At 35.5% G+C, this 27,543-nt stretch overlaps 1 protein-coding gene across 1 annotated transcript; it reads right to left on the reverse strand.

Moving 5' to 3' along the window:
• Nucleotides 1–307: 307 nt before the first annotated feature.
• On the reverse strand, nt 308–22,840 carry LOC126978096 (histone acetyltransferase KAT2A). The gene is made up of 19 exons (XM_050826817.1): nt 22,599–22,840; nt 22,285–22,463; nt 21,730–21,859; nt 20,541–20,686; nt 19,504–19,728; nt 18,638–18,687; nt 17,870–18,035; nt 15,813–15,948; nt 15,053–15,133; nt 13,939–14,093; nt 12,019–12,151; nt 11,050–11,122; nt 9,367–9,442; nt 8,079–8,223; nt 4,875–5,035; nt 3,714–3,938; nt 3,231–3,321; nt 2,821–2,947; nt 308–1,219 (listed from the first exon to the last, which is right to left on the reverse strand). The coding sequence occupies exons 1-19, from the start codon at nt 22,675–22,677 to the stop codon at nt 1,153–1,155; spliced, it is 2,445 nt and encodes an 814-aa protein (XP_050682774.1). The 5' UTR covers nt 22,678–22,840; the 3' UTR covers nt 308–1,152.
• Nucleotides 22,841–27,543: the final 4,703 nt, after the last annotated feature.

A 27,543-nucleotide genomic window follows, 5' to 3' on the forward strand; every position in this document is an offset into this window, starting at 1 on the left:
GCACAAGACAAGAATATATTTAATACTTAAACGTACATAAAATACATATAAACATCCATAATTCCGAAACCAAACATTCATATTCATCATTTAAATGGTTGCATCTACCGGGATTCGAACCCGGGACCCCTAGCTCAGGCTAAGCTATTGTATAATAATAAGTAACACCGTAAAATGTTAAGAATAAAATATATCACACTCGAGTTCAAATTAAGTAGGCTATGTCTTTGGTTGTAATCTTCGAACTCTGGGTTTTTACCAAAAAAACACATATTGGGCACGACCAAATAAATAAAATACTCACTAATAATACTTAAAAAGATTTATTTTTGCTATTTTAAACAAAAATCACATTATTTATTTAATTTCAAGAAACATAATATAAAAATACAAAGATTTGTAACAACAAATGCCTCTTTGAACCCTCTAATATAGTAAAAAGTTTACGACACAGTTAAGTGGATAATATCACAAGTAACATAAGATGACGCGGCAGGAATCAAACCAAGTTAATTATTAGAACAAACAAAATAATGCTTCATCATTGACACGGTAAACACATTTATAATATAATAGAGAACAAGAAAACATATTATCAAACGTTCTCATAATTTGTGAAAACCTTAGATTATTTATACATCTAAATAGACTTTGACAGCTGTGAACACGTCATAACATATAGCGGCGAATTGTTAACCTCTACTTTCAGCAACGAATAGACACTAAAACAAAGTGACATGTATCGCGAGTTAGGACGTAGTATGCACAATAAAGCAATAAACTTGGCCTATTTTCATGCGTTGGCTAACAGCAACAGGCTCATCTAGACTGAATTAATGCAAATGAATTCGCGAGCAGAAGCTACTTTATAAGAACTCTAAATAGACTTGTTAAACATCAAATCTATTACCACCGCTTCGGAAATGTAGAACTTTCATGAGAAGAGGTGCTTAAAAACTAATTACCTCTCTTAAAATAAATATTTACAGCGTCAGCATTTTACAAAAAAATATACAAAGTGATGCAACACAGAAGTAGTTAAAAGATATTAACGTATCGTGTAAATACAACTATCTAGCAATGCAAAAGATAGTTTTAGCAACAGACGCAACTTGAACATTTAACTAATATCATTTCACTAGATTAATCGATTCATTTATCCCAGAGTCCAGCTTCTTTCATCTTCGTGTGGAAGTACTTCTCCAAAGTGTTTGCACATCTGTCAAATTTAAATACAAATTTTAATATTTATTTATATACACTGTCATTTTAAAACTAACAAAAAGAACGGTTTATTTACTCAAAAAATAATATAATACATAATATACAATTTATACGTCTAGATAGAGCCTCTTGCTGCTAGACATCTCATTACAACAGGCCAAGTATATTACTTTAGTGTGCGTGACAAGCTACGTCTTACACTAGCAATTTGTAAGTCACTCAGTGACGGAATAACCCTTAATCAAATTAAGCAATTGCCTAGGGCATCACGTCTGAGGGGGCACCAGAAGAAATAAAGCACAATAAGAATCCGTCCTAAGGGCATCACGTCTCATTCTCACGTCACTATAAACCACACCAAAAAAAGTTTCTAAAACTAATTTGAAAATTCGCGTTTTAAGTTGAATAAAAAACTAATGCTTTTAGGTGGTAAAGGTTTAAGAACAGATTCTAGTTGACATACGGATAGGGGGGCCCACAGGCATGGATTGTTTAGGGCATCAAGTAGTCTTAATCATTCACTGATGTCACTGTGCTAGTGGGCGTGCATTGCTCAAAATACAGGTTACCAACCTTCAACCTAAATTTTTTCAACGTTTTCACAGCTGTCACAGACTATCTAGACGTATAAATGATCTAAGAAATTGAATATATTTCCGCAAAAATTACCCGCGGAATATTGAGAATGTTTGAATCATCACAAATAATTGTCTTTTTGAATGAAAAATTAGTTTTTCGTACTATCATCCAAGATGTAACACATTTCCATTAAAATGGCGGCCATTTTGGAATCCACCAACTTACCTCGTAATATGTGATGTCTACACTCTACGTGGTCTACTGAGTATATATAATATATAGGTATTACTAAAATAACTTAAACGAATGCCCTGATATACGCGCAATCCTTGAAATGGCAATGGACGGGACACGTGGCACGTCTACTAGACCAAAAAGGTATGGAAAGGACCTCAAGGGGTAGGGGGTGAGGAGGCCTTCACCTGTAGAGGGGTTCTTGTAAATATAAACTCAAACATAAAGAAAATAATATTTTAATTACTAACAATAATTTTTACAAAAGTCACTACTAACCCTACCAATTAAAGTTTTTAACTCTTTATTGCAAAAAATATAACGCCTATTTATTTTAATTTTATTTATTTATTTTTACAATAGACAACACACTATCAAATGTTAACTGTCAGGCCAATGGACGTAATTACACAGATTAGTATTAGTAAAAGAATTCCATCGGTTACCAAAGAAAAGAATGTGGGAATATGTATCAGATTTAAGCAACAATCATTTGGGGAGCAAGTGAGTGGCTCCTTAGGACAGGATGCCGGCTAGATTATGGGTACCATAACGGCGCCTTTTTCTACCGTGAAGCAGTAATGTGTTAGCATTGTGTTTCGATCTGAAGGGCGCCGCAGCTTGTGAAATTACTGGGCAAATGAGACTTAACATCTTATGTCTCAAGGTGACGAGCACAATTGTAGTGCCTTGTAATGGCAGGGCGTATCAATTACCATCAGCTGAACGTCCTGCTCGTCTCATCTCTCATTACCTTACATCTCGAGAGCACACCCAACGCACCTGTAATAATCAGTCTCGGGCGAGTTGTACAGTCTGCAGTTGGTGAATATCCGCGTCATGTCAGCGATGAACAGTCGCTTCGACACGTAGTAGCGCGCCTTCAGACGTTCACCCATCGTGCGGAGATCTGAACAAAATTCAAATATTTTTATTCAAAATTGGATATGATCTCACTTAAGAAAAGTCAAAAATTACGACCTACTCGAATTATATTTTTCAATATAACAACACACACTAGTGTCTGTGGCTCAGAGGCAGGGGCCGTCAAATTGAGTGATGTGTACATCAGTAATAGTCATGTGTTCCTTTATTAACTAAAATTCATTGATTGTTTAATATGCAGATGTCCGTTATAAATAAAGGGCGTCTATCAGGCAGGGGTTATAAAACAGTAAACAACAAGAGCCTACCCATTGGATACTTGATGTGGTCGTAATAATCAGGTACTTCACTCTTGTCTACCGGCTTGAGGAAAGGCCAAGCTGCTGTGTGGTTCTTTACCTGAAACAAACACTTCATATATTACATAAGCGCGGGAGTAATGCACTTTAACGAATTTTGCTAAAAACTGCGACAATCATAATATTAACACGAGGAACAAACATAAACTACTTATGCCTTTTACTTGGTTAAGTCAAGTTAGTAAGTCCATTATTGGGCGACGTATATGCTTTTACAATATAATCCCAGAAGATGTAAAAAACAAATGTGGTTACTATAACATAAATGATTTTCATTATGATACCACACACACTGGGAATGAATACTCAGGATATTTAATTATATATTTCAGCGTCATATACTATATATATTATTAAAGTTCGAACCAGATACCCGTAGGCTACGGGACAGCTGCCACTATGCTAAGAGGTCGTAAGATACTGAGCACACACCACGTGCAGCACGTTCCTCAGCGCCGGAAGGTCAGCCTGGGCGTCAGTACCGGCCACAGTACTGAGCAGGCTGCTGGAGGCTCCTCGAGGCTGCCTCCACCCAGCCTCCCTCAGCCCCGGGATACACTCCACAGGGATACAGCGCACTCCCTCCTTGAAGCACGTCAGCCCCGGATGCACCTTGCGGACTTCCTTCTGCCTCATATCTATGAGTTTCTTCACTATCTGTCCACAAATTGGGCTTTAACAATTAATCAATAGGCATTACATAAGAATTCGGTAACCTATTGAAAATATTACACACAGAATTGTTTTAAGACTTACAATAGTTTTAGTTTTTAAGGAAAATAACTTTAATAAAATACTTAGATCACATATACGTCTAGGAAGACAGTGAAAGCTGTGAAAACATCGATATAAATTGAAGTTGACAGTTAACCTCTGTTCTGAGCAAAGCACTTCTAAAACAGCTGGTATATTGTTGTTTGTACGAGTTTGTGATACAAGTAAAAAGTCAAAAAACCATTGAACATAAGCACAATGCAATATTTACTGAGGTTATCTCGTCATAAGCGGCCACAATGACTCTATCGAGCGTTTTTTCTCTTTGAATAACGCTTGATAGAACAGCAATGTTTTACCTCACCGCTTGGTGGACATAATATAAATACCGAAATTGGGAAAAAGCATTAAAAAATCTATCACCCTACTTATTTGGCGGATTTATACTAATTTTGCCGTGAGAAAAGAGTGGTCATCGAGTTCGTTGTATGTTCTCTTGTCACGCGCACTACTTTTTCCAAACATATGGTCGATTCGAAATATTCTTACTTTACTCTTACGCTTACTCTTAGGGAAAAGGAGGACAAACGAGCGTACGGGTCAGATGGTGTTAAATGATTACCGCCGCCTACATTATCTTGCAACACCAGAGGAATCACAGAAGTGCTACCGGCCTTTAAGGAAGGTGTACACGCTTTTATTGAAGGTATGTCGTATCGTCCCACACCGCACAAGGAAGGTCATTCCGCATTGTAGTACGTGGAAGAAAGTTCCTTGAAAACCGCTCTGTGGAGGACCGCTACACGTTCCAGATGGTAGGGGTGATATAAGCATAATTGAATAAAGTTTATTTGACTACTATGGTACATAACACCTTACCTCTTTCTGGCGCCTTATGACAGCTGTGAACTTCGTGTACACTATCCTAGGGTTGAGCTCACAGTGCATGAGCGTAGCCCCCTCATAATCCTTTATGTATCCCTGGTACATCGCGCGCGGTAGTTTTATATCCTTACTGAAGCCCTGCTTCTTGAAATACCCTGAAATTGTAAAGACCTGCTGTGTCAAAAAAGTAACACATGTGTTGAACACTTAAAAAAATATAAATATGGCAGCCTATAAATTTCTTAATTCTGTCATGCGTAATTTAAATGATAGGGTTCCATTCTGTGCTTTATTTATGGATTTAACCAAGGCCTTTGATTTTGTTGACCATAAAATATTATTAAAGAAATTTTATGCCTACGGTGTAAGAGGTAACGTATGAGACCTTCTTAATTCATACTTAACAGATAGAAAACAAATAACACAGATTACTAAGGTCAACCTAAAATATAAAAAGCTTGTTAATTACCATTCACAGTCGAAAGTAATTCAACGCGGCGTTCCTCAAGGAAGTATCTTAGGGCCACTATTATTTATTATATATATCAATGATCTACCAAAATATGTAACTCACCATGACATGGTCTTGTTTGCTCATGATAGTACAGTTATATTTGCAAACAAAACCTCAAATGACCTTATTATTAATGTTAAGAATACACTAGATAGAATAAACTGGCTTAATCGTAATAAACTCATAATCAACTTAGATAAAACGAACTTAATGATTTTTAAGCTCAGAGAAAAAACATCGTATGCTTTGAATGTAAATTATGAAGGTAAAACTATCAACGAAGTAAATGTAACAAAATTCTTAGGTCTGAATATTAATTCTTCTTTAAATTGGAAGGAACATTTAGATCATATTTGTACTAAGTTAAGGCAATTCTCCTTTGCACTTTATATGTTGGGTAAAACAGTAAACGTGTCGGTGCTACTGACGGTTTACCATGGATATGTGGCATCGCTATTAAGATATTGTATTATATTCTGGGGTGATTCTAGTGAAAAAGAAGCTGTGGCACAAAAGAGATGTTTAAGGGCCATTTTTAAATTAAAAATGACAGATAGCTGCAAGCCGTATTTTAAAGAATATAAAATTCTTACAATGCCATGTCTGTATATTTATGAAATTATTGTATTTGTAAAAAGTAATTTAAATTTATTTCATAATCGCAAGAGCAAAAGACATGCCATTGAACTCCAACAGCCACCCAGTAATTGTGCCCATTTTACAAAAAGCCTCTTCTGCGCTGGCCCTCGTTTATATAATCACTTACCCAGGGTTATTATAGAAACGGAGGAGATAAGACATATTATACAATCAGTGATTACCTTACGGACAATTTTTAACTATTATAAATATTGTTTTTGACATCTATTTAGTTTTATGACATTTAGATTTTCGACATTTAGATGATAATATGAAGAACATTATATTATATATACCCAAATTCGCAAATAAATAAAATTGAATTGAACTTGTTTTAAGAAAGTTCTATTACAAATCTGTCTTTCTGCTGTTAAGCGATCAATAATATTTAGACATTGCTTATATTTAAACACTAGCCGAAGCATGTTTAAAGTGTGTTTAACGGAGAGATTATATTGAAGGAAGATTTAGAAAATTAAGTTCCGTTAGCTTTTTCCTGGACACTTCAGTTTATCTCGTGATTAACGACGTTTTAGTTAAACACAAGTCTAATCAATTGTGATCACTTTTCATCAGGTATTCTAATCTCTTTTGTATATTTTGTGAGATGTATAGGTAACAATAACATTCATTAGTATAAATTTTTGACATACATCAATAAAATACTGACTTCAGGTTTTAATAATAACTTCTTTATTGCCATACAAATCATTACAAATATAAAATGAACAATTTGGATACGCGATGAAACAAAAGGCAAAAAAGGCTCAGCTTCACCTGACATGGAATCATGGATTTATGTTTCCGTGCAGCACTGTTTTTCAGCCATCCCCTCCTCCCTAAGGTGTTGAGTGGGAGTGGATGTATTATGGCTCCCCCAATACCTACTTAAGCTATCTTTTTTAATAAAATGTAAATGTTTATTCACTTATTGCAAAGAATATAATTATAATAGTACGGAAGCCTCACTCCACAATATCAATTAAAGAAATAGGGACTCTTGAGGTCATACAATAAGGTGTAATTCAGATCGCACAGCGCTACCAACCTACATTTTTATTCACCTATAAGTTGCCTCTCTTTCTATCGCGTGACTCTTACCTCTTCTGACGACATTAGGATTGACTTCTTTTACTGTATACCTACCTAGTATAAGGTCATGTTATAAAAATAGCTCAGTTTTTAAATATAAATATAATTATTATTTTAAATTAGATTGTTTCAGCGTCTATAGGAAGCTTAAATTTACATTTGGATCGCATTAATATGCTTTGCTTTGTGTATGATTCTCCACTTTTAAAATATCGGTTGGATGGGTGAAGTGTTGGCGGCGACGTGAGGCGGGTCGTTCCCTTCCCTAAAATATGGTCAAGGGAGGCGATGGCTGGTCCATGCGTCATGCTCGTGACAAGGTGCTACTAGTGGTGGCTGGATGATCTTGTTACCGGGAGGTATGCTTGATGTGTTTTTTATTATTATTATTTCCTTTGTAGTTAAAATTATTATATATTTTATTTTATGAAATGCTCACATAATGTCTCTATTTATTTACGGTATGTGTGGATTGATGCATCTACTATACTCAATAACTCTTGTGTATATAAGTATTAATTTTCTTTTTTTGACTTACTCCTGTAAGCCTTTCAGTTTTTGACATTTGAGTATTTTTGTTGCGTCACTTTTCATATATTGTAATTGAAATGATTTGTAAAACAATTAAAATGTACATTTCGACTTAAAAGAGTGGCAATGAGTTTCTTGCTACTTCTTCTCATTAGCTCAACCCTTTACGAAATAGCGTTAAATTCAATAAGAAACAATATTTTTATTTTTTGACATTTTTAGTGTCATTTCCGTGACCTACATGAATTAAGTGTTTTTGAATTTGAAGTATGTGACAACATAGCTCGCGCGTGCGTCATTGCTCGCTCGTGAGTCTTTACTAGCTGGCCTACTCTGTAGAGGCCACAGCACGTACTTACGGTTCCGATACCTACACGGGGAATGAGACAGGCCTGCTTATTGCTATAAGTTGGGACACTTACCGATAGCAAACTCATCAGCGAAGGTGAGGAAATGCAGTATGTTGTTCCGTATGTGGTAGTCCTTGAGGTGGTTCATCAGGTGGGTTCCGTAGCCCTTCACCTGTTCGTTGGACGTCATAGCGCAGAACACTATCTCGCTGAAACTCTGTAAAATATATTATTTATTTAACAAATATGTAGGCTGCCAATGGTCACGAGTATAGTACAGTAAATAAATAAATATAAAAAAATAAACGTTGATTATTAACACAATATTTACAGAGGCATGACGTCAAAAATCGCCATGACATTTAAGAGCGGTTTCATACGTATTTTAAGTATGGTAATTCATACGCCCTGCCCATCACAAAGCAGTGCCGCTCAGGATTCTTGAAGATCCCCAAACATTCTGAGCGGCACTACAACTGCCCTCGTCACCTTGAGACGTAAGATGTTAAGTCTAATTTCACTAGCTGCGACGCCCTTCAGACCGATACACAGTAGTGCTTAAATATTAATGCTTCACGGCAGAAATAGGCGCTGTTGTGGTACTCATAATCTAGCCGGCATCCTGTGCAAAGGTGCCTCCTAGGAATTTGTGAAAAATTTCAATTGTAAGTAGATAGATAATAATAAAGTAATATGCGCGACACTTAGATCATTTATACGTATAGATAGACTGTGACAGCTGTGAAAACGTCGAAAAAAATTAAGGTTGACAGTTAACTTCTATTTTGAGCAATGCACGCGCAGAAGTGACACTAACACAAAGTGACACACAAGTCGCAAGTATAAGTCGTAGATTGTCACGCACACTAGAGTAATAAACCTGGACTGTTTTCTTCTGTAAAGCCACTTTGTGAAATCCGGGAGAACATCTCCAAGACCTCCCGTGAGAATTGCGGATTATACATATTTTGCCATAATATGACACTAGAGTTAGAGAAACAAACAGTAGATGTTGAAAGCAAGCGTAACCCGCGTGCGATGTGAATAAACAAACTGCGAATATACAAATACCGCTTCATCTCAAAATAAGTCTTTATGTTCGTATATGGTACAGAAACCATGGCTTTACCATGGCTAGGTAAAACACAAGAGCTTGGAGATAGCATTAACATCAAAAATGTCAAAAGTGAAAATGATTATAACCTTCAAGATGAGGGCGTACTTCCAACTTAACCCCCCTTTTATAAAAAAAGAGAGCAAAACTACAAAATTTGATCACAAAAAAGCCTCGATGATGAGGTAAGCCGATTGCCTATTTACCACTTCTTATATAAAAATCTATGTGATAAAAGAATGTTACCTGTGAATGAAACGTTCTGAAACAAATCCCTCCTATAGGCCGGCCCTCCTTCACTAGAGCCAATGTCTTGTGTTTTCTGAAATTTGACACAACGTGGAAATTACTTCATACTTACAACAATTTAATTTTGTAATTGTTAGTTGAGGGCCGAATGTGTGTGGCTGTGATACCATAAATAATAAGAGATAAATTTAAGGAGGTAAAAATAATGAATGTTTAATTTGAATTTGAATTTAAGAAATAACAATAAACTCGAAGTGCCGAAAAAAGGTTTTAATTAGTTGATTTCTCGGGGCAATTGTCATGTTCGTTTAAATAGCACTGCTCGTGGCGGCGTCGTGGTGCGGGTCGTTCCTTCCCCACGGCTGGTCATTGCGTCACTCTCCTGCTTGTGGTGCCTCATTGGTGTGGTCTTTGGGGATTTTTAAAATTTAAATTGATAATAACCATTTAAATTATTAGTTGTATCGACACAAGGAGCTGCGTAGAGATGTAATTGAACACTCCTTGTTTTTTCTGTATTCTGAGCCCACTACACCATAATCTTAAAGCCTTTGACATGACTCTGCGTTTAATAAATGATTTAAATTTATCCATTGATAATTCACATACACTTTTTGGTAATGCATTGTAAAATTTAATACCATTGCATGCAAAATAAATATTTATTTTACAAAGTCTAGTAGGGGGCACTATAGGATTGTAGTTATTTCTAGTGTTAAAATTATGGTTGTCGCTTCTTTTATTGTATAAATTATAATATTTATGAACGTGAAAAAGATTGCTATAAATATATTGACCTTACATGGTCATCATATGCATTTCTCTGAGTAAAACCTTAGCGATTCTCGTGGGCTCATTTGGTATATGGCCCATTAGCAGTTAAATCTACCTAAGTATAATGTGAAGTGACAGTATTTTAACTGGGACAGTATGAGGAAATCCTTTACCAGAAGACATACTACGGAAAGAAATACCGCCTTATTCATAATAAAACGCTTTTCGAAGGTATAAAGCTATATTAGTTAAAACGTGTTTTAAGCCTATCGAACGTTCGATAAAATTCCTTATTCATATTCGTTAGATAAATCTCCCATAACTAATACGTCTCTATAGTACGCAATGTTGCCATTTCGTACAGAAAAACATGATTTTAACTAATTTAATATGGAACTGTCAATGGAATCAGACATTTTTTTGTGTTTTGTGGTTATAGTTTTGAGGTCTGTCGGTTGTCAATCTATGACGGATATCCAACAACTTTGAGCGGGAAGCTAACAAATTATTTATCGAACAGCTGATCGATGTCGGCCATGTTTTTTGGAGTTCGAGTGGTTAAAATAGGTTTATATAATATGGATCCTAGCTACTATTAGTCAGGTCAGCTTTATCGAAGAGATAAGTAGCGTTTTAGCTCTAATATGCGTTTATGAATACCATTTTTAAACAAATGTATATTAGCGATGTTTTAAATCTCCGCTAAGTCATTATGAATAAGACAGATGATCTTTATTATATGAGTGTTTTTGTTCTGCAATGTCACATAAGTATACATTCTTACATGTAGACACACTTTTAATTATTTTATATCGGTGACATTATTTTCAATATTTATTTATTCCATATTGAAATTAGAACAAATAAAAAAATTCGGAGTGCCATTACAATATAATATTAACTCACGGATCGAATACCATCTGTGATATGTACTCCTTCGTCATCTCCGGCAGTTGGTGAGAAAACACGTTGTGCAAACCTGCAAACAAACTCTCTTTTAATGGTGATAGAAATGTTAACAAACGGATATAGGGATATATATTCGAAACGAGCCTAATAAAAATAATTTAAAATATGTTAAAAAAATAACTAATGTAAAGTATTTATTGCTAAAAAGTTTACTTTTTATTACGTAATTATTAACTATAATTCTTAGATCATTTATAGGTTTCGATAAGCAGTCACGGCTGTGAAAACGTCGAAAAAACTTTAGACTGACAGTTAAACTCTATTTTGAGCAACGCACACTTACACCAAGTGACATAAATCCCGAGTGTAAGTCGTAGCTTGTCACGCACACTAAAGTATTAAACCTGATCAGTTTTCATCCGATGTCTAGCAACAAGAGACTATATCTATTATCTAGATATATAAATTATCTAAGTTATAATTATAAAATAATATAGTGAGATTGTATGAACCCTCAGTCAAACCTTCTAGACGGCATTGGAGGACATATATAGAGGATATTTATAAAAATGTTTAAAACAAAATAAAAATGTAAAACCTTATTTTAATAAAACACTTTTAAAGGATTAAAACGCGTGTTATTGTAACTGTGTTTTTACATTAGATTTTTGCATAAAAGTTACATTTTTATTTCAAGACCATTCCAGATCGCGTTTTCAGAGAGACTGCAGATGAAATGAGTCAAAGATAGTATTTGTCATAGTCGTCATTATGAAGTTTAACGCCATTTATTGTGTTTTCTGTAGACAGATGATTTTTGGCAAACAAATAATAACACAATTACAATTATTACACGCGTTTTAATCCTTAAAGTTTTTTATTTAAATGTGTAACACTCGCGTTAACCAAAGAAAATACTGTATACAATATTGTTAGTAAATAATAAGTAATATGAACAATACGCACCAATGAGCCACAGCATGGTCTGCTTGTCGACTGGTCCGGTGAGAGTGTTGCCGATCACGTGGAACTCTATCAGCTTCCGCTGTTCCTCCAGCCGAGCGGCTTCATCGCGGGGCGCTTGGATTTGGAATAGCGCCTTAAACAAAAAAAAACTGTTAAAATAATTATTGTTCAATAAACAACTAAGACTCACAATCACTCGCGAAAAATGTCTGAAGCAAAACTCTGCCTACTATTATATTAGCAGAGTTTCCTTTCAGTTGTGTTTAGACCGCGCTTTGAATACAACGCCACGCAATGAAAAAGTGTTCAGTTAAAAACTATCCAAAAACCAGCATATCGAAACTTAAAAAAGATGGAGTGTTGTATTACAGGTAAGTGTCCATTTAAATTTAAAAAAATATTTATTTTACTTGACATTTCTAATAATTTTGCTAAATAATTATATTTTAATTGCTGAAATAAAATACACGTGCAAAACATAAACGAAATGTGCAAAAGAGACGTCCGTCTCTTTCGTACATTTTGCACCACAATGAGCTTCTTATGGATGTATACAATAGACTTTGAACATTACTGCCACGGAATAAGGTGTTAATTTGAATGTTTTATTGATGATGATTATTTGATGATGATGGCATGTTTGACGATCTTTTAATAGGCGATTGTGTTATTGATTCGCACAGGCACACGGTACTGTCCGCACCGTCGAAACGTTTTTTTCGTATCGCAGCCATTTTGGCTATTACATATTTTTTTGGTATAGCGCCAATTGTAATACACACTGTAAAAATTCGGCGGTTCTCCTATTGCAGTTTTAATGGGATACAGTCCACTGAAAAAAGGTAACAGCTTCAAGAAAAATCAGATAATGTATCTGATATTTTTTGTTATTGATGTATTGTATAATAGCCTACCCTCGCAGACGAAAAAATGATTAAATCTTGGAATGTTTTGGTGACATTTTTATTCAAACATTGTATAGATGTTTTTGTTTTTTTAGCCTGGTATTTGTATGAAATTGACAGATAAGCGTTTTAATAAGATATGCTTAAAATATTATGAAGAACACGTACGCAGAATAATTCTATTAAGGCCACGTACAGTGCTCCCAAATTAATAATTCGCATATAGATCTTCGCCACTTTTCGGCAACGGTCGTATTTCCCGACCGTCGGGAGACGATATCTATATAGAGTGGTAAAATGCATTACTATTGCATAATTTAGTACAATTATATTACAATAATAATAACAAGAGGGGTGTGTAACAGGAGCTCTATATAATTCCACATAGACTAAACACGTGCAGTCGGCACCAATACTTAAAGACGACTGACTGACCGGCTACCACAGCCGACCGCCCGATTTGTTTTCGTATTGTGAACACATGAATTGCCTCCTATTTCTTTCGCACAAGGTTCAAAATGCAAGTGCATCTTTTAGGGCTCTTACGATTGAATAATTCGGGTGTTTCCGGGAATACGCCCATTAGCGAAGATCTGCGCGCATTATTAATTTGGGAGCACTGTATTCGGTTTGCTTTCGCTTTTCTATGTGATTAGATTCAAACGATGCTATACATAAAAAAATTAAAACGCTTTCAGTTCGCTGTCTGTTTGACAATAGCTTTATAGTTTCTATTGGACTGTCTTTTTTTGTTTTGTGGAAAAGGAAGACAAACGAGCGTACGGGTCACCTGGTGCGTTGCTTTGTAGTACGTGGAAGAAAGCTCCTTGAAAACCGGACTGTGGAGGAACCACACATCCAGATAGTGGGGATAATATCCTAATTTTATTTTCTTAGATTAAGCTCAGCGTAATTTCAGCTGTCAAATGACTATAACTACCAAATCATCAGATTGCGCTAAGTTAAACTCAGCCAAGTTTTAGGTAAGTTATGAAGTCCAAGCACATATACGTACGTCGGGCCCGCACATGTAGTTGGGGTCGCTGATGGTGGCCACGATCTCCGCCACAGTCCGCTCGCTGACGTCATCGGTCTCCTCCAGCCGACGTCTCTTCCCTCCCGCCGCCACCTCCGACGCCGACCGCTTCAGGGACTCTTGCTTCACTGACCCTAAATATATAGTTTGATTTATTTACTTGAGAAAGATAAAGACGAACATGAACTGAACAAGCCTTCCGAAACCGGCAATTGCCCCAGGGCACTAGATTTTTCAGATACACCAAAATCGAAAGTGCCGCACGGCACACTATTCCCTCACCAAGTTCTGGCCCTTATTTTACTTATAAGATGGTTTATTTTGCATAATAGCAATAATAGCAGCTTGTTTCAATAGCTTTCAGATATATTCACTCAATTAATCATAATTATAAGCAATCTATTAATACACGTAAAATAATATGCATTGACAAAACGCTACGCGCGCGCCAAAATCACGCCCATCGGAGACATACCACGCGCGATCAGACTCCGGGAACGGTAAGAGGTCACGGGTTCAAATCCCAGTAGGTGCAAACATGACGGATGGATGTTTACATGTATATTGTAGATAACATTTTACTGAAAGAAGACTATTTTAATTAAAAGAAAACAATTTAATCTGCATTCATATATTTTTCATAATTGCCTGATTGAACGAGGAATTATTATTATTATTACATGATAGAGTAGTGACGGACACTCCATTCCCATTTTTACCACATGTTTACACTTCATTTTATATTATGTCTGTTGGATTTTTTTTTATGAGAGCAAGGGACGAGACGAGTAGGACGTTAAGCTGATAGCCAATGATACGCCCTGCCCATTACACTACTGTGCCGCTCAGGATTCTTGAGAAATCCCAAAAATTCTGAGAGGCACAACAAATGCGCTCATCACCTTGAGGCATAAGATATTAAGTCTCAGTTGCCCAGTACTTTCATTAGCTACGGCCCTTCAGACCGAAATTCAGTAATGTTTACACATTACTGCTTAATAATCTAGCCGGCATTCTGTGCAAAGAATCCTCCCACTGGTTGCAAAGGGGTCTCCCACTGGTATTATCTTAAAAGTACAAATATATTAATTACCAGAGGACAATGATACTGTGGTGAAGCCATCCTTGCTTTCTCCCGTCGCGGTAACACGTTCAAACTCGCCACGCTTTCCAGCTGAGAAGTAAATTTTTTTGTATAAAAGTCTATCATTAAAATCGTGACCTAAATATAATTTTGTGAATAAGTCAACAAAAAAATAAATTATAAATCTGTTAGTGTTGTAGTATTAAAACAATCTGCGATACTCTGCGGGAACCGAGTATTTGATATTCATAGTAGTGTTACTATATGGAAAACTATGACTTTCATCATTTAATTAAACTAATGAGCTAATAAAAATTGCAATGCAAAAAATTGCAATACAATAAGTGTTCCGTAGAGCTGTTTAACCTGATTCCTGCCTCCGAATTCCACCTTCGCACGACACGCCACAAATTAGGATATCATCCCCACCATCTGGATGTGTGGTTCCTCCACAGTGCGGTTTTCAAGGAACTTTCTTCCACGCACCAAAAAGCTGTGGTATGAGCTTCCTTGTGTGGTGTTTCCGGGACGATACGACATGGGTACCTTTAAAAATAGCGCGTACACGTTCCTTAAAGACCGGCAACGCTCCTGTGATTCCTCTGGTGTTGCAATAGAATGTGGGTGGCGGTGATCACTTAATATCAGGGGACCCGTACTCTCGTTTGTCCTACATTTCCATAAAAAAATACTGCCCAGAATTTTGGGTTCAATCAAGAACTTATAATTTTTCTCTTCTCCCCTGAGGTAGGTACTGATAAATACTCACGTGTTTTATCAAGCAGGGTCTGCAGATGATTGGGCGGCAACTGCTTGAAGTCTGGGTCCCATATCGGCGAATTCGTACTGAAGATCTCCTCTTCCAACAGTCCCAGGAAGCGTGGGAAATGATTCAGTACTAACACCTGCATTAGTCAAACTTTGTAACGATTTCTGCCAGCGACACTTCTCAAGACATTTAGTAGATAAGTCTTAAAATTAGAAATATTGATGTGTATATCAATTTAACGATAGATTTATATAGTTTGTTACGATTTTATAGTGTGATAACGAATACACTGCTCCCGGCAACGGAACCAACAACTGGGTCACTTTGATCACAACAGTTTCCCACTCGGGGAGACAAACCTACCGAGCGGTTATCCCCTATTCTAATTTCTACGTCAAGAGTCTCGAATATTACGTTTGATTTGTGGGACGTCAGCACTACAATTTCTATTTAATATAAAGAATTAGATGAAGCAGTATGAGATAAATCTATAAAAAAAATTAGAACTTATTTAACAAGTCTAAATTTATCATGCACATGTTCATTACATGAATACATGGTAAGTTTAATCTCAAAGTTAATGGAAGAAAATGGGTCCATGAGAACTAAATACAGTAAATATATATAGTGAATTAAAAAAACACTGCATTAAGTTTAGTCGCATTGATTCTTAATAATTAGCAAATGTTATTTAGATAAAAACTAATACTATTTACTTAGTAACTTTTACACAAATTAAATTTGAAAAACAAAATTTTATGAACGATGCGGGATTCGAACCCACGACCTCCGGCGTTCCGTGCCGGTGCTCTAACCAACTGAGCTAACCGTTCGAGTACCGCCTCGTTATAAAATTCTGTTTTCTTTGTTCAACTCTCAGGTTTCTGGCTTCATCTACAGGATCTACTTTACAGTAGATAACCTGCTTAACTGCTGCTCAAGTCAATTTCCTAATATGCAAATATTGGGGTTGAGCAGGTTATCAACTGTACAACAGAATTTTATAACGACGCGGTACTCGAACGGTTAGCTCAGTTGGTTAGAGCACCGGCACGGAACGCCGGAGGTCGTGGGTTCGAATCCCGCATCGTGCATAAAATTTTGTTTTTCAAATTTTATTTGTGTATTAATCCTAGAAGTGAGGGTTATCACTTTAAAAACATAACATATTGTTTAGTAACTTTTATGCAAAAACCTAATGTAAATTACAGATACATTTACACGCGATTAAATACTTTTAAAATTATTTTATTTAAATAACTTTTGTTTCTATACTTCTGTTTGTTTTGTATGGTAATCCTAGATTGCATTTTTTTTTCCATAAGCTATAAATATCAGCAACAAGTATACCTTTGATCTACATTATGCTGAAGTGAAACCCAATTTGGTAAATTGATATACAGGGCGTCCCAAAGTTATGGGACATGAAGGGAAAGTACCTTAAATATTTGTCTGTCAGGATATTTTACGCTATACCATGTTTTTGACCATTCTTTCGATAGGCATCATAAAATTAGGGGTGTTTTTTTACGTTTAAGTCGGTTCGATTCCGAAAAGAGGCAAGTAATTTTTAGAAAATCTTTGAATGCAGAATGACTAACTTTTAAAAATAACATAAAGTCTTCTTTCAGTAAAATACCCTATCTACGATATTTAAGGTACTTTCCTTTCATGTCCCATAACTATGGGACACCCTGTATATTAATAACCACAACAAAAATTGTAAACTAGTTAAAGTAAACTGCAAAATAAATCACGTATTCTTTCTTTCTTTTGCCAATAATGAGTGGACTATAAACCACGGAATGCTGGTCAGCCTATTGCCCTAATGAGCTATAACCTAGTGACGAGCGCAATTATAATGCCACTCAGAATTTATGTGTTCTTCAAGAATCCTGAGCGGCACCACATTGTAATGGGCATGACATATCAAATACCATCAGCTGAACAACTTGCTCGCCTCATCCCTTATTTTCATAAAAACAATATAAATCTCATAGTGATGTCAGTTTGGGATCACTATGCTTAATTTTCAGCCACAGTTGTCATATAAGTACCCGTTTCTCCGGAGGCATCCTGTCTCTCTCCGAGTGGCATTTGTCCATGAGCTGCCGACAAACTGACTTAAACACGGCGCGTAGCAAAGTGCGCCCGAAAACCAGGGACGTCTCGTAGTGATGCAACGAGTCACAGAATGCTGGCACGTGGCAGAAAACTAACCATCTGAAAATATATTCATCCCATGTTATCTGATTTTACTTTTAAATTTTATGTTTTTTTTTTATGGAATAGGAGGACAAACGAGCGTACGGGTCACCTGGTGTTAAGTGATCACCGCCGCCCACATTCTCTTGCAACACCAGAGGAATCACAAGAGCGTTGCCGGCCTTTAAGGAAGGTGTACGCGCTTTTCTTGAAGGTACCCATGTCGTATCGTACCGGAAACACCGCACAATGAAGCTCATTCCACAGCTTCGTAGTACGAGGAAGAAAGCTCCTTGAAAACCGCACTGTGGAGGACCGCCACACATCCAGATGGTGGGGATGATATCGTAACTTGTGGCGTGTCGTGCGAAGGGAAATTCGGCGGCAGGAATCAGGTTGAACAGCTCTTCGGAACACTCCCCGTGATAAATGCGGTAGGTAGTTTTTATCTAGGTTCCTTAAAAAATATTTAAATATCCACATTAATCAATAGTTTATAAGGGAATACTAACTGCAAATTTAATACAGAAACTGAAAAATAGCAAAATATGGGTAGTGGAATGCGATTATATTTTTTTAATACTACAACAGATATGAAACCATTACAATACTTAATTTACCTTGTGTAATTGACTTGGTATGCCGAAATATCTTCAGGGTTAGACACTTGCTGAAACAATTAATTAGTATAAATTTATGATTTATTATAGACAAGTTTAAAGCATTTCCTCTAATAATTAAAAATAAATGGATAAACAAATCGAATAAAGTTAAACAGCAGATAATTATTAAAATATTTAATCCCTTTAAAACTGTGGTTCTCGAAATTTAGATTCCCCAATAAATTAATAATATCAACAGTTGGCTGGTTACACTTAAACCACTCTTACAATCCAGTATTCCTAGCCAAACTAAGAATTAGAGACCATTCTCTCTATGTGACTGTGGACTTGATGAGGGAAATGTAGACCATTTGTTCTTTAATTGTCCTTTAATGAAGTCTTCCTTGTACAATTTTATACCATCTGATATATCCTGCCCCACCTCCATGAAATGCCTCCTCACCTTCGTTTTCACTTCTTTTGTAAATATTTTATGTAAATATATTAAACAAAATAATATTAAGTTAACACTAACTAACACAATAAATGTTTTGTAGAAGTAATATTATCAGTGTTTGTCCATTATAATCTAACAGCATGTATATTTGTTTCAGGTATAATAAGAAAATAAATCTGTTTTGAATCTGGGCACCGGTCAATACTATAATCACTTGTAAATTTGTTAACACCGATCAAATGACACACTCTAAGCTTGGTGGTCTACTATAACGTGACATTGGAGAGTTGTGGTGCCCCTTCCACAGAAGCCACTAGAAATAATAGAATAGAATACATTTGTACTTTGTTAATAGTAACACTGAAGCTTTATTGTAGTTATTTAAATCAACACACTGTTTTACATTAAAATAATAAAAACAACATACCAATTTCCTGACACTGGGTGTCTCAAAGTTCCAATGATTAAAACAATGCAGGAACATTTTGGCCAGGTCATACATAGTCTGCCACTCCCTTTGTGGCAATGAGTTGAATTTGTACAGAACAAAATTGGTGATCGCTCGGGCTATAGATGGCTTTTCAAATGGTGGCTGTCCGAGGGGGCCTTCTATACTTGGCTCTGTGCGGGTCAGGATGCATTTCCTTAGCAACTGTAAATTAATTCATTATTAATAACTAATTTCTGCCATCAGCTACGTTAAATTAGTATCATGCTCTTTCCTATCCTTTTCAGTACCCCTGACAGCAGTGTGCAAAATGTTGTGGGCAAACATACAGACTAGCAATCGAATTTATTATATAAGTTTCGAAAAATAACAGACTGCAAAAAAACCTTGTTATTCGATACAATTTAGTTTAACTACCAGTAAAAGAGAAGCAAGAATGTATTATATATTAAATTTTAGAAAATTTATTGAAGTAGGGGTTACTTTGCGGAAATCCATAATTATACAAATGGTTTAAGTTTTCTTTAGTATTTATTCCGCCAATATTTGTTCTTAAAACAATTCGACAGGTGTTTCGCCTCTACACGAGGCATCCTCAGGACGTGTTGTCTCCCCAAAATTTGGCAGGAGTCTCTTGCCAGATTTTGAGGCGAAACATGTGTCGAATTGTTTTAAGAACAAATATTGGCGAAATTAACACTAAAGAAAACTTAAATCATTTGTATATATTAAATTTTATTTTATTTGCAAAATGTAATTGAATTTGACTTCGTTCAACAGCTTATTATTTTGTTGTTCATCATTTGGACAGTTGACTAATTCGCTAGAGCGCTGGGGTGTATTCTGCCCGATTCTGAGATGTGCTATGATTTAAGGCATATGATACTCCAAATATGTAATTATTTATAGTAGAAAATGACATTTTCTCCAATCCTCAGCCTTATTTTTTGTTACAAATTCCATGATTCAATTAAATATTTCTCGTTCATAATCATTAATTTGCAATATAAACTCACCTTAAATAAATAATAATAAACACGTTTAGTGTCTTGATCATCCTCTCTGTGCATAGACATAAATATATTCTCTACATCAACCACAGCCGCTAGGAGGCGGTTAATCTCCGTGACTGATAGTCCCTGCAGGTGAGTCACATGTTTCTCTGTAACAAATGTAAAAGTCAAATATAAAAAAATATTCCAACTGAGCCAACTGTAAAGTAGATCCTGTAAATGAAGCCACAACCTGGGAGTTGAACAAAGTATACAAAAATTATCAATGATACCTCACCTAAATGTTGGATGAGCGCTCACACAGAACAAGAGGGGTCATGGGTTCGGGTCCCGCATTATTTATAAATTTTGTTTGTATTATAATTCATTTGTTTAATTAATTTAATATAACTAAGATAATGCACATGCATTGAATATATTATAATCACTTATTTGAGAGGCAAGTCTCATTGTGGATTTTTATGAACAAATTAATTTGCAATAAAAAAGGAATCGAATTGAGACTGTTGATACACACAATTTATTGTTCAAGATACTACATTGTGTGTTCTCATTTTCATACTGAATTATTCTTTCACTTTTACTTAAACATTCTTGTGATATTAAAACAGGGTGGGGTTGATATGAAGATAAATGCAATTTATGAAACACATCTAGTCGAGCATTACTCAAAGCTCTATAGAAGCTTCTCAATTAGTTTCCAGATTACAACATGGGCTTTATTCTGGATCCGGTGATAGTTTGGTGAAGTGTCTGAGACATATTTTTTAGAAAAGATATCAAAATATCATACTTGAAAAGGTGTTCTACACCATGTTCCATAACCATGAACATTTTTTTCATAATGTTAGCTCCACACAACAGCAGTTGGAAATGAATATTGCTGACTTCACCAGAACTGAAGAATAACAACTCTTAAAAGTCATTATAATTTGAATTCCCCTCAAACCAAAGATTTTTTCCATAACAAAAGCCAACAGTTATACCCATGCATTTTAAGTTGAGCAACTCCTGTTGTTCACGAAAAGACAAAGTGAATTTCAATGAGCATGTCACTCTAAGGGACTCGTCCTATCTAAGGGACTCTGTCGTATCTAAGGGACTCAGGAGTTTAAGTCACATGATAGGATCTGGTAAGCTTCATTCACATACTTTGATGCCTGACATAAAAATATTTAAAGATTAAACTTACCTAATATATGATTACAATTTCGACAGGGATCTGTAAAGGTAGCTAATGGTTGATTATCATTTCTTGTATTGGCTCTTATGGTTTGCTGTGACACTGGAGTCTTCCATCCGTTACATCCACATTCAGGTGTCTGGAATTTGTTTAAACAAAAATTACAGAAAATAAGAGTAGAAGACACTGATAATAGCTTGTCTAGCCTATCACAGATTTAAAAAGAAGAAAAACATACAAATTTCCAACCAAATAAGGATTTATTGTTGTAAGAACTTACTATCAGATGAGGCACAAGATTAAAGAGGATAAAATCAGTCAAAGTATTGGAACAATTAAGATGTGCTCAAATTTTATCTAGTTTATCTTTATATTTGCATTCTTAATAGCAAACATTACAGCAATTAACATTTTATTATTACTATTTATTAATTACTTATTACAATAAGAAAATAGTGAGGTTTCTACAAAAGTACCGGTTTGGGCTGCAGTCTAAAGCAAAAACATGAACTGTTTTTAAATTTAAAATGATGTTTTGCATGTGTAATGACAAGTTTTATGTACCTGACAACCAGAATATATTGCCAATTTCAACAGCTTTTTGTTATGTGGCCAGTTGTACACTTGAAGCTTTCTTTGCTGGATTCTCTGCAAGTTTGACTGTCTAGAGGCCTGACCCTCACTACCAGCTGGAGTTGCTGCATTGCTTGAAGAACCATCATCGGCATTACCACTGGATGTTCCTAAAATAAGTTTTCATGTTTACATAAAAATTAGCTTTTATAGTGATAAAAATATATTTTATTTGATTTGTATTTCAGAAAATATATAAACTCATTTGATCAACAACAAATAATATAAAATAAATATTTATTTACCTTCATGGGCATGCGATTGTGAATCTGGCTCGGAACCTATTGCAATAGCACTGATATCCTCCGGCAAAGGAGTAGCCATAATAGCACTTCAGTATCGTTTGTTTATTATAATTAACTTTGTGACATTTACTTAGGAGCTACAAACAATGTCTTCAATAAATAATAAGTACGTGCAAAGTACTAACTACAAAGTTACAAACAACACAAATTACAGTTGACGCAAACGCCAAACGGCAAACACGGAACAACAAGCAGTTTAGCAGATAAACGTCAATGTAATTTTTGTGATTTGTCTAATGACAGTTGTCATTCAAGGAATTTGTTGATTGATTTTCCTTGTTAGTACCTACAGAATTGAAACATAAATACAAAATTAAAGTTACAACTGACAACCCTCGGTTACAATCCGTTAAAGTTGAAAACATGATCTTTTTATTGAATTAGTGAGAATCGTTTGTGCAATGTGCTTGCAGTTGTTCTGTGCTCTAATAGCTATATCGAAGCCAAAAAAGTAATCTCTGGAACTTCTGTCCGTTTGCTCGTGCAACACGCAAAAACTGTTGAAAAGTTTTAAATTAAAATAAAAAATTTAAAATTTTGCATAATTATTATCAAAAGTTCTGGGACAACATATCGGCTGCATATTATCATGCTAGATGTATAGTAGTTTTGCTGCTTAGAGCGTCCACGTGGAGTATGCGTCATGGGCAGCAGCTAGTACCCTCAGAAATGCGCGAGTTGAATGAAGTGCTTAAGGCGCTTTTCATCTTGAGCATTCATAAATCGAGCGGGCCAGATGGCGTTCCCCGGACTGCTGCGGACATGTGGTCTGGAATTGGCCCTGGTCCTTTCCCGTCATTTCTGGTTCTTCTGTATATCAGCAGTATTCATTGCTATGCGGATGACAGCAAAGAGTATTTTTCTTACACCGGCCGTGCTAACATCTCCCGGGATAGCGTCGACGAGAACCGGACCACACCATTGTCTGAAATTACTTAATATAATAAGGACCATAGTAAGTGACCACGTCTGCATTCGGTATGCTATCACTGCAGCACACCCTGGTTAAAAACGTCAACTTGAAGATTTTACGGAGCATCCCGAACGCTGCCCGTCTGCCGATGATTGACCTCTTTCTAGAAATCGGACCTGCCTAACTGGATTATTTTTTCAAGGTAGACGTCCTCGTCGTGAATTTTGAAGTGCAGTTCCCAACTGTTACGGGAGTAGGTGCGACATGGACATTAGACATGACTTCGTCTTGTCCATGTTAATTTTGAGACCTACTTCTTGGGAAGCTGTAATTAAATGAAAGCACATACCTACCTTATATTGATATTCGATAGGTTTATACCTATAATGAAATCGAATACCTTATTTTGTTAGGTACATTAAGTTTAATTATCCCTGAAACATACAAAATCCGTAATTTCAGTCAATTTTACCGTACCTATCTAATGGCAATTTAGATAATGGACCCACAAATTGAAGGTCCGTTTCTACACATATCTTATTCATGGCTCCCGCGATACAATTTCAGCAAGACCGAATGTAACAAGAAATAAATTAACTTTGTATGCATTTGAAATGTCACATAATACGTAAACATTGCAGTATGTTCAGATAATGATACAATGGAAAAAATATTTGTTTACGTGACATAAGTATGTATTTATTATTTTATTTTTTGCTAATAGATGTAGTTCTGCAGCATACGCAATTAAAAAGATGAGGCAATTAACCGACATATCTATTTTGATATTCATAAGTGTCATTTCCGTGACCTACATGTATAAAGTGATTTTGATTTGATTTGATTTAATTTATAAGATACGGCTAGACTAGTTTACTTTAGTTATTTTCATAGTATTATGTCCTATGTTACATTCAGGATATATTGCTATGTGACAATGCAGCCGATATTAAAACCTAGATATAAAAATTTATAGAAATAAACAGTTTTACTGTTGCCTCTCAATATATTCTTGGTAATATAACCTATATACGATACGAAAACATAAACGAATTTTCTAGAAACTGTGGGTACCTAAAGGGGCGGCTCCAGTGGTTTGCATGGTGTTGCAAAACGTTTATGTGGTAAAGGTAAAGTATAGTAATAATTATATAAGAGTCGCTATTGATGTTATGACCAGTAAAGAATGTCCACAAGGAGGTGTCATCTAACCTCTACTATGGACTCTTGTCGTTGATGAGCTTCTCTATAAGATGTATAAACTTCGTACGGACACTCAAGGTTATGCTGATGACCTAGTGATAATGATTCGACACCAAAAGTGCTATCTTGTACCTTATACAGAATGCTCTTAATATAATATCCAAATGGTGCCACGTTAATGAACTGGCAGTTAATGCTGACAAAACCGTCCTGGTTCACTAGGAAATCATGTCCCCGCCACTGAATAATAAATCTAACCCGTTTTCCGATAAGTTAAAATATCTGGGATTCACTTTAGACCAGAAAAAATGGCGCCTAAAGCCCAACATGGCAATTTGGCTGTACACAGCATTGTAAGACCATTGGAAGGGTAGTACATAAACTTTTAGCACATTTAACCATAAAGATAGCAAATATGTTGTCAGGACTCAGGGCCAGCTGATTTCTTTATGTCTAGTGCCTGCATTACTTTAAGTACTTCCAATGCATCAATTTCAATATCACCAATGTCAGATAATGAACAGTTAGACTCATCCAATAAATCACCTGGTGTGTCATTGATTTCATCTCGTGGTAAAAACGTAGAGTGAAAGTAGCAGCTAAACATGATATAAATATCCTCTTCACAGTCAGATGAATGCTGTCCTGATCTCAGTAAAACCGGATAGTTGTTACTTTGGTTCCTAGTTTTAACGAATGGCCAAAAAGCTTTAGGGTTGTTATTTAAATTTTTCTCAATATTTGTAATGTAAATATCAAACATAATTTTTTTCTAATGTCTTAACATGGTCTCTTAGTAATTGAAATGATCTATAGTCAGAAATATTAGGTACCATAAATGTTGTATTTGTGTCGATATTTATGTTTGTTTTTAATGGCTTTGATGAGGGGTGTTTTAAATCATGTAGGGTATTTAGCACTTGACGCGACAATCTTAGTTGGCACATATGTGTCACGATGATTATTTTGGGTGTCATATAAATAAGTAATTGCATCGTTGAAGGGTTTACAACCTATTTCATAAAGCCAGTCAATAATATTCAACGTATGGTACAGTACAGTGTACAAAATACAAATGCAATCGTAATCACCAGATGCATATGTGTTTTGTGTATGGACGAGGTATCAAAGTGTGGAATTGTATGTAATCACTATAAATACAGTGTGTTGGGTAATGAGGGTCCCCATCGACTGAGGGAAGTTCAGCGGGAGACACAGATATCGTATAAGAAATAATTAAGTCCAATATTTTATTGTTGAGATTCGTCACTAAATTGTATTGTGATAAATAAGATAAATTTATGTTATCAAATAAATCACATTGACTCGAGCTATGCACGTTATTTGGAACATAATTCTTCTTCGCGTGCCTCTCCGATTAGCGAAGGTTGGCAGTCAGATTTGTAAATTCAACTTTTTGTTCTTCGCGAGGCAAAATAATTCTGCCGCACTCGGGATTTAAGTCCACTCTCGGATGTTGCACAGACAAGACTTTTTTCTGCGACCTACGCCTCTTCTTCCGGCAATTTTTCCCATCATGATGAGTTGTAGGAGTTTGTACCTCTCGTGCCTAATAACGTGTCCACAATAATAATAATTTGGAACATAATAATACCCATCATTTGCAGGCATCCAGGTAAAATTCGGCATATTAAAGTCTCCTAAAATTGTAAACATATTTAAAGGTATTTTAAGCACACTATTAGCCAATTATTCCATACAATTATTTAACTGGATTGCTAATGAGTTACTAAGATTTTGATTGCATATATAAACTGTGCATAAATGTATTTTGTAACTAACGTTAGGTTTTTACAATGAAGTGTTAGAGTAATGTATATGTACTCAGCTGACTAACATCAGCCCTCACATTTGTCCACGACAAGGTCACGGCGCACGGTAATGAGTACCCCATAGCAACTGACCCGTCTCGTTATAGTTGTCTCTATCTCTTCTCCAGACTATATAGTTACCTATCGTCGAATAATTCGCTATTGTGCACACCAGCTATTAACCACGTTCCAGTTAGGCATAATATAACGTCGTAGGTGTTTAAGCAGGTGTTACGGTAAAGTGTTGTTGTTTTAGTACGTAAACCTCTTACGTTCTGGTAATATATCATTAAAGCAGACTTGATAAATAAGAATAAATATTACGAAGTTGATTATATGTTAAGATACTAATATTCATTTCATGATAGGAGTGGACAGTAGAAACATCAAGTACAGTATTAAACGATGCATTACTATTTAAATTATACTTATGCTCCGTTAGTGCATGAGCCGTAGCATACACCGCAGACACTGGAACAGGCAATCCCTGCAGGATTTAAATACCTACATGTATGATTTTTTATACATGCCATACTACAACTTCCTACGTCAAATACAAGTTTATTTTTATTAATTTATTATAACTTCAATTATTATTATCCGTCTTCTTTGCTTCATTACATATTAAAGCAAAAAAGTGTGCATAACCTTTTTGTAGGAAATTTTATGAAGATTACTGAAGTAAAAGTTTTTTTTTTTGCAATTAGCCACCGATTATGAGTTATTTAAGAAAAACTTTACACAACTGTAAAAATTATTGAAGTGTTAGTGCCAGAAAACTAGGATTAATTTGTTAATAAATTCTACGCGTTGATAGTTAAAAAACTATAGTGTAACAAATCGATAACAATCGATCTTCATGGTCGCATTGGAACATCACTAATTCAGGCAGACATATTTCGTTTCGTTTAAATTAAACAGTAAATTTTTATCGTCA

Source organism: Leptidea sinapis, chromosome 47 (genome assembly GCF_905404315.1).
Source record: "Leptidea sinapis chromosome 47, ilLepSina1.1, whole genome shotgun sequence".
Taxonomy (NCBI): domain Eukaryota; kingdom Metazoa; phylum Arthropoda; class Insecta; order Lepidoptera; family Pieridae; genus Leptidea; species Leptidea sinapis.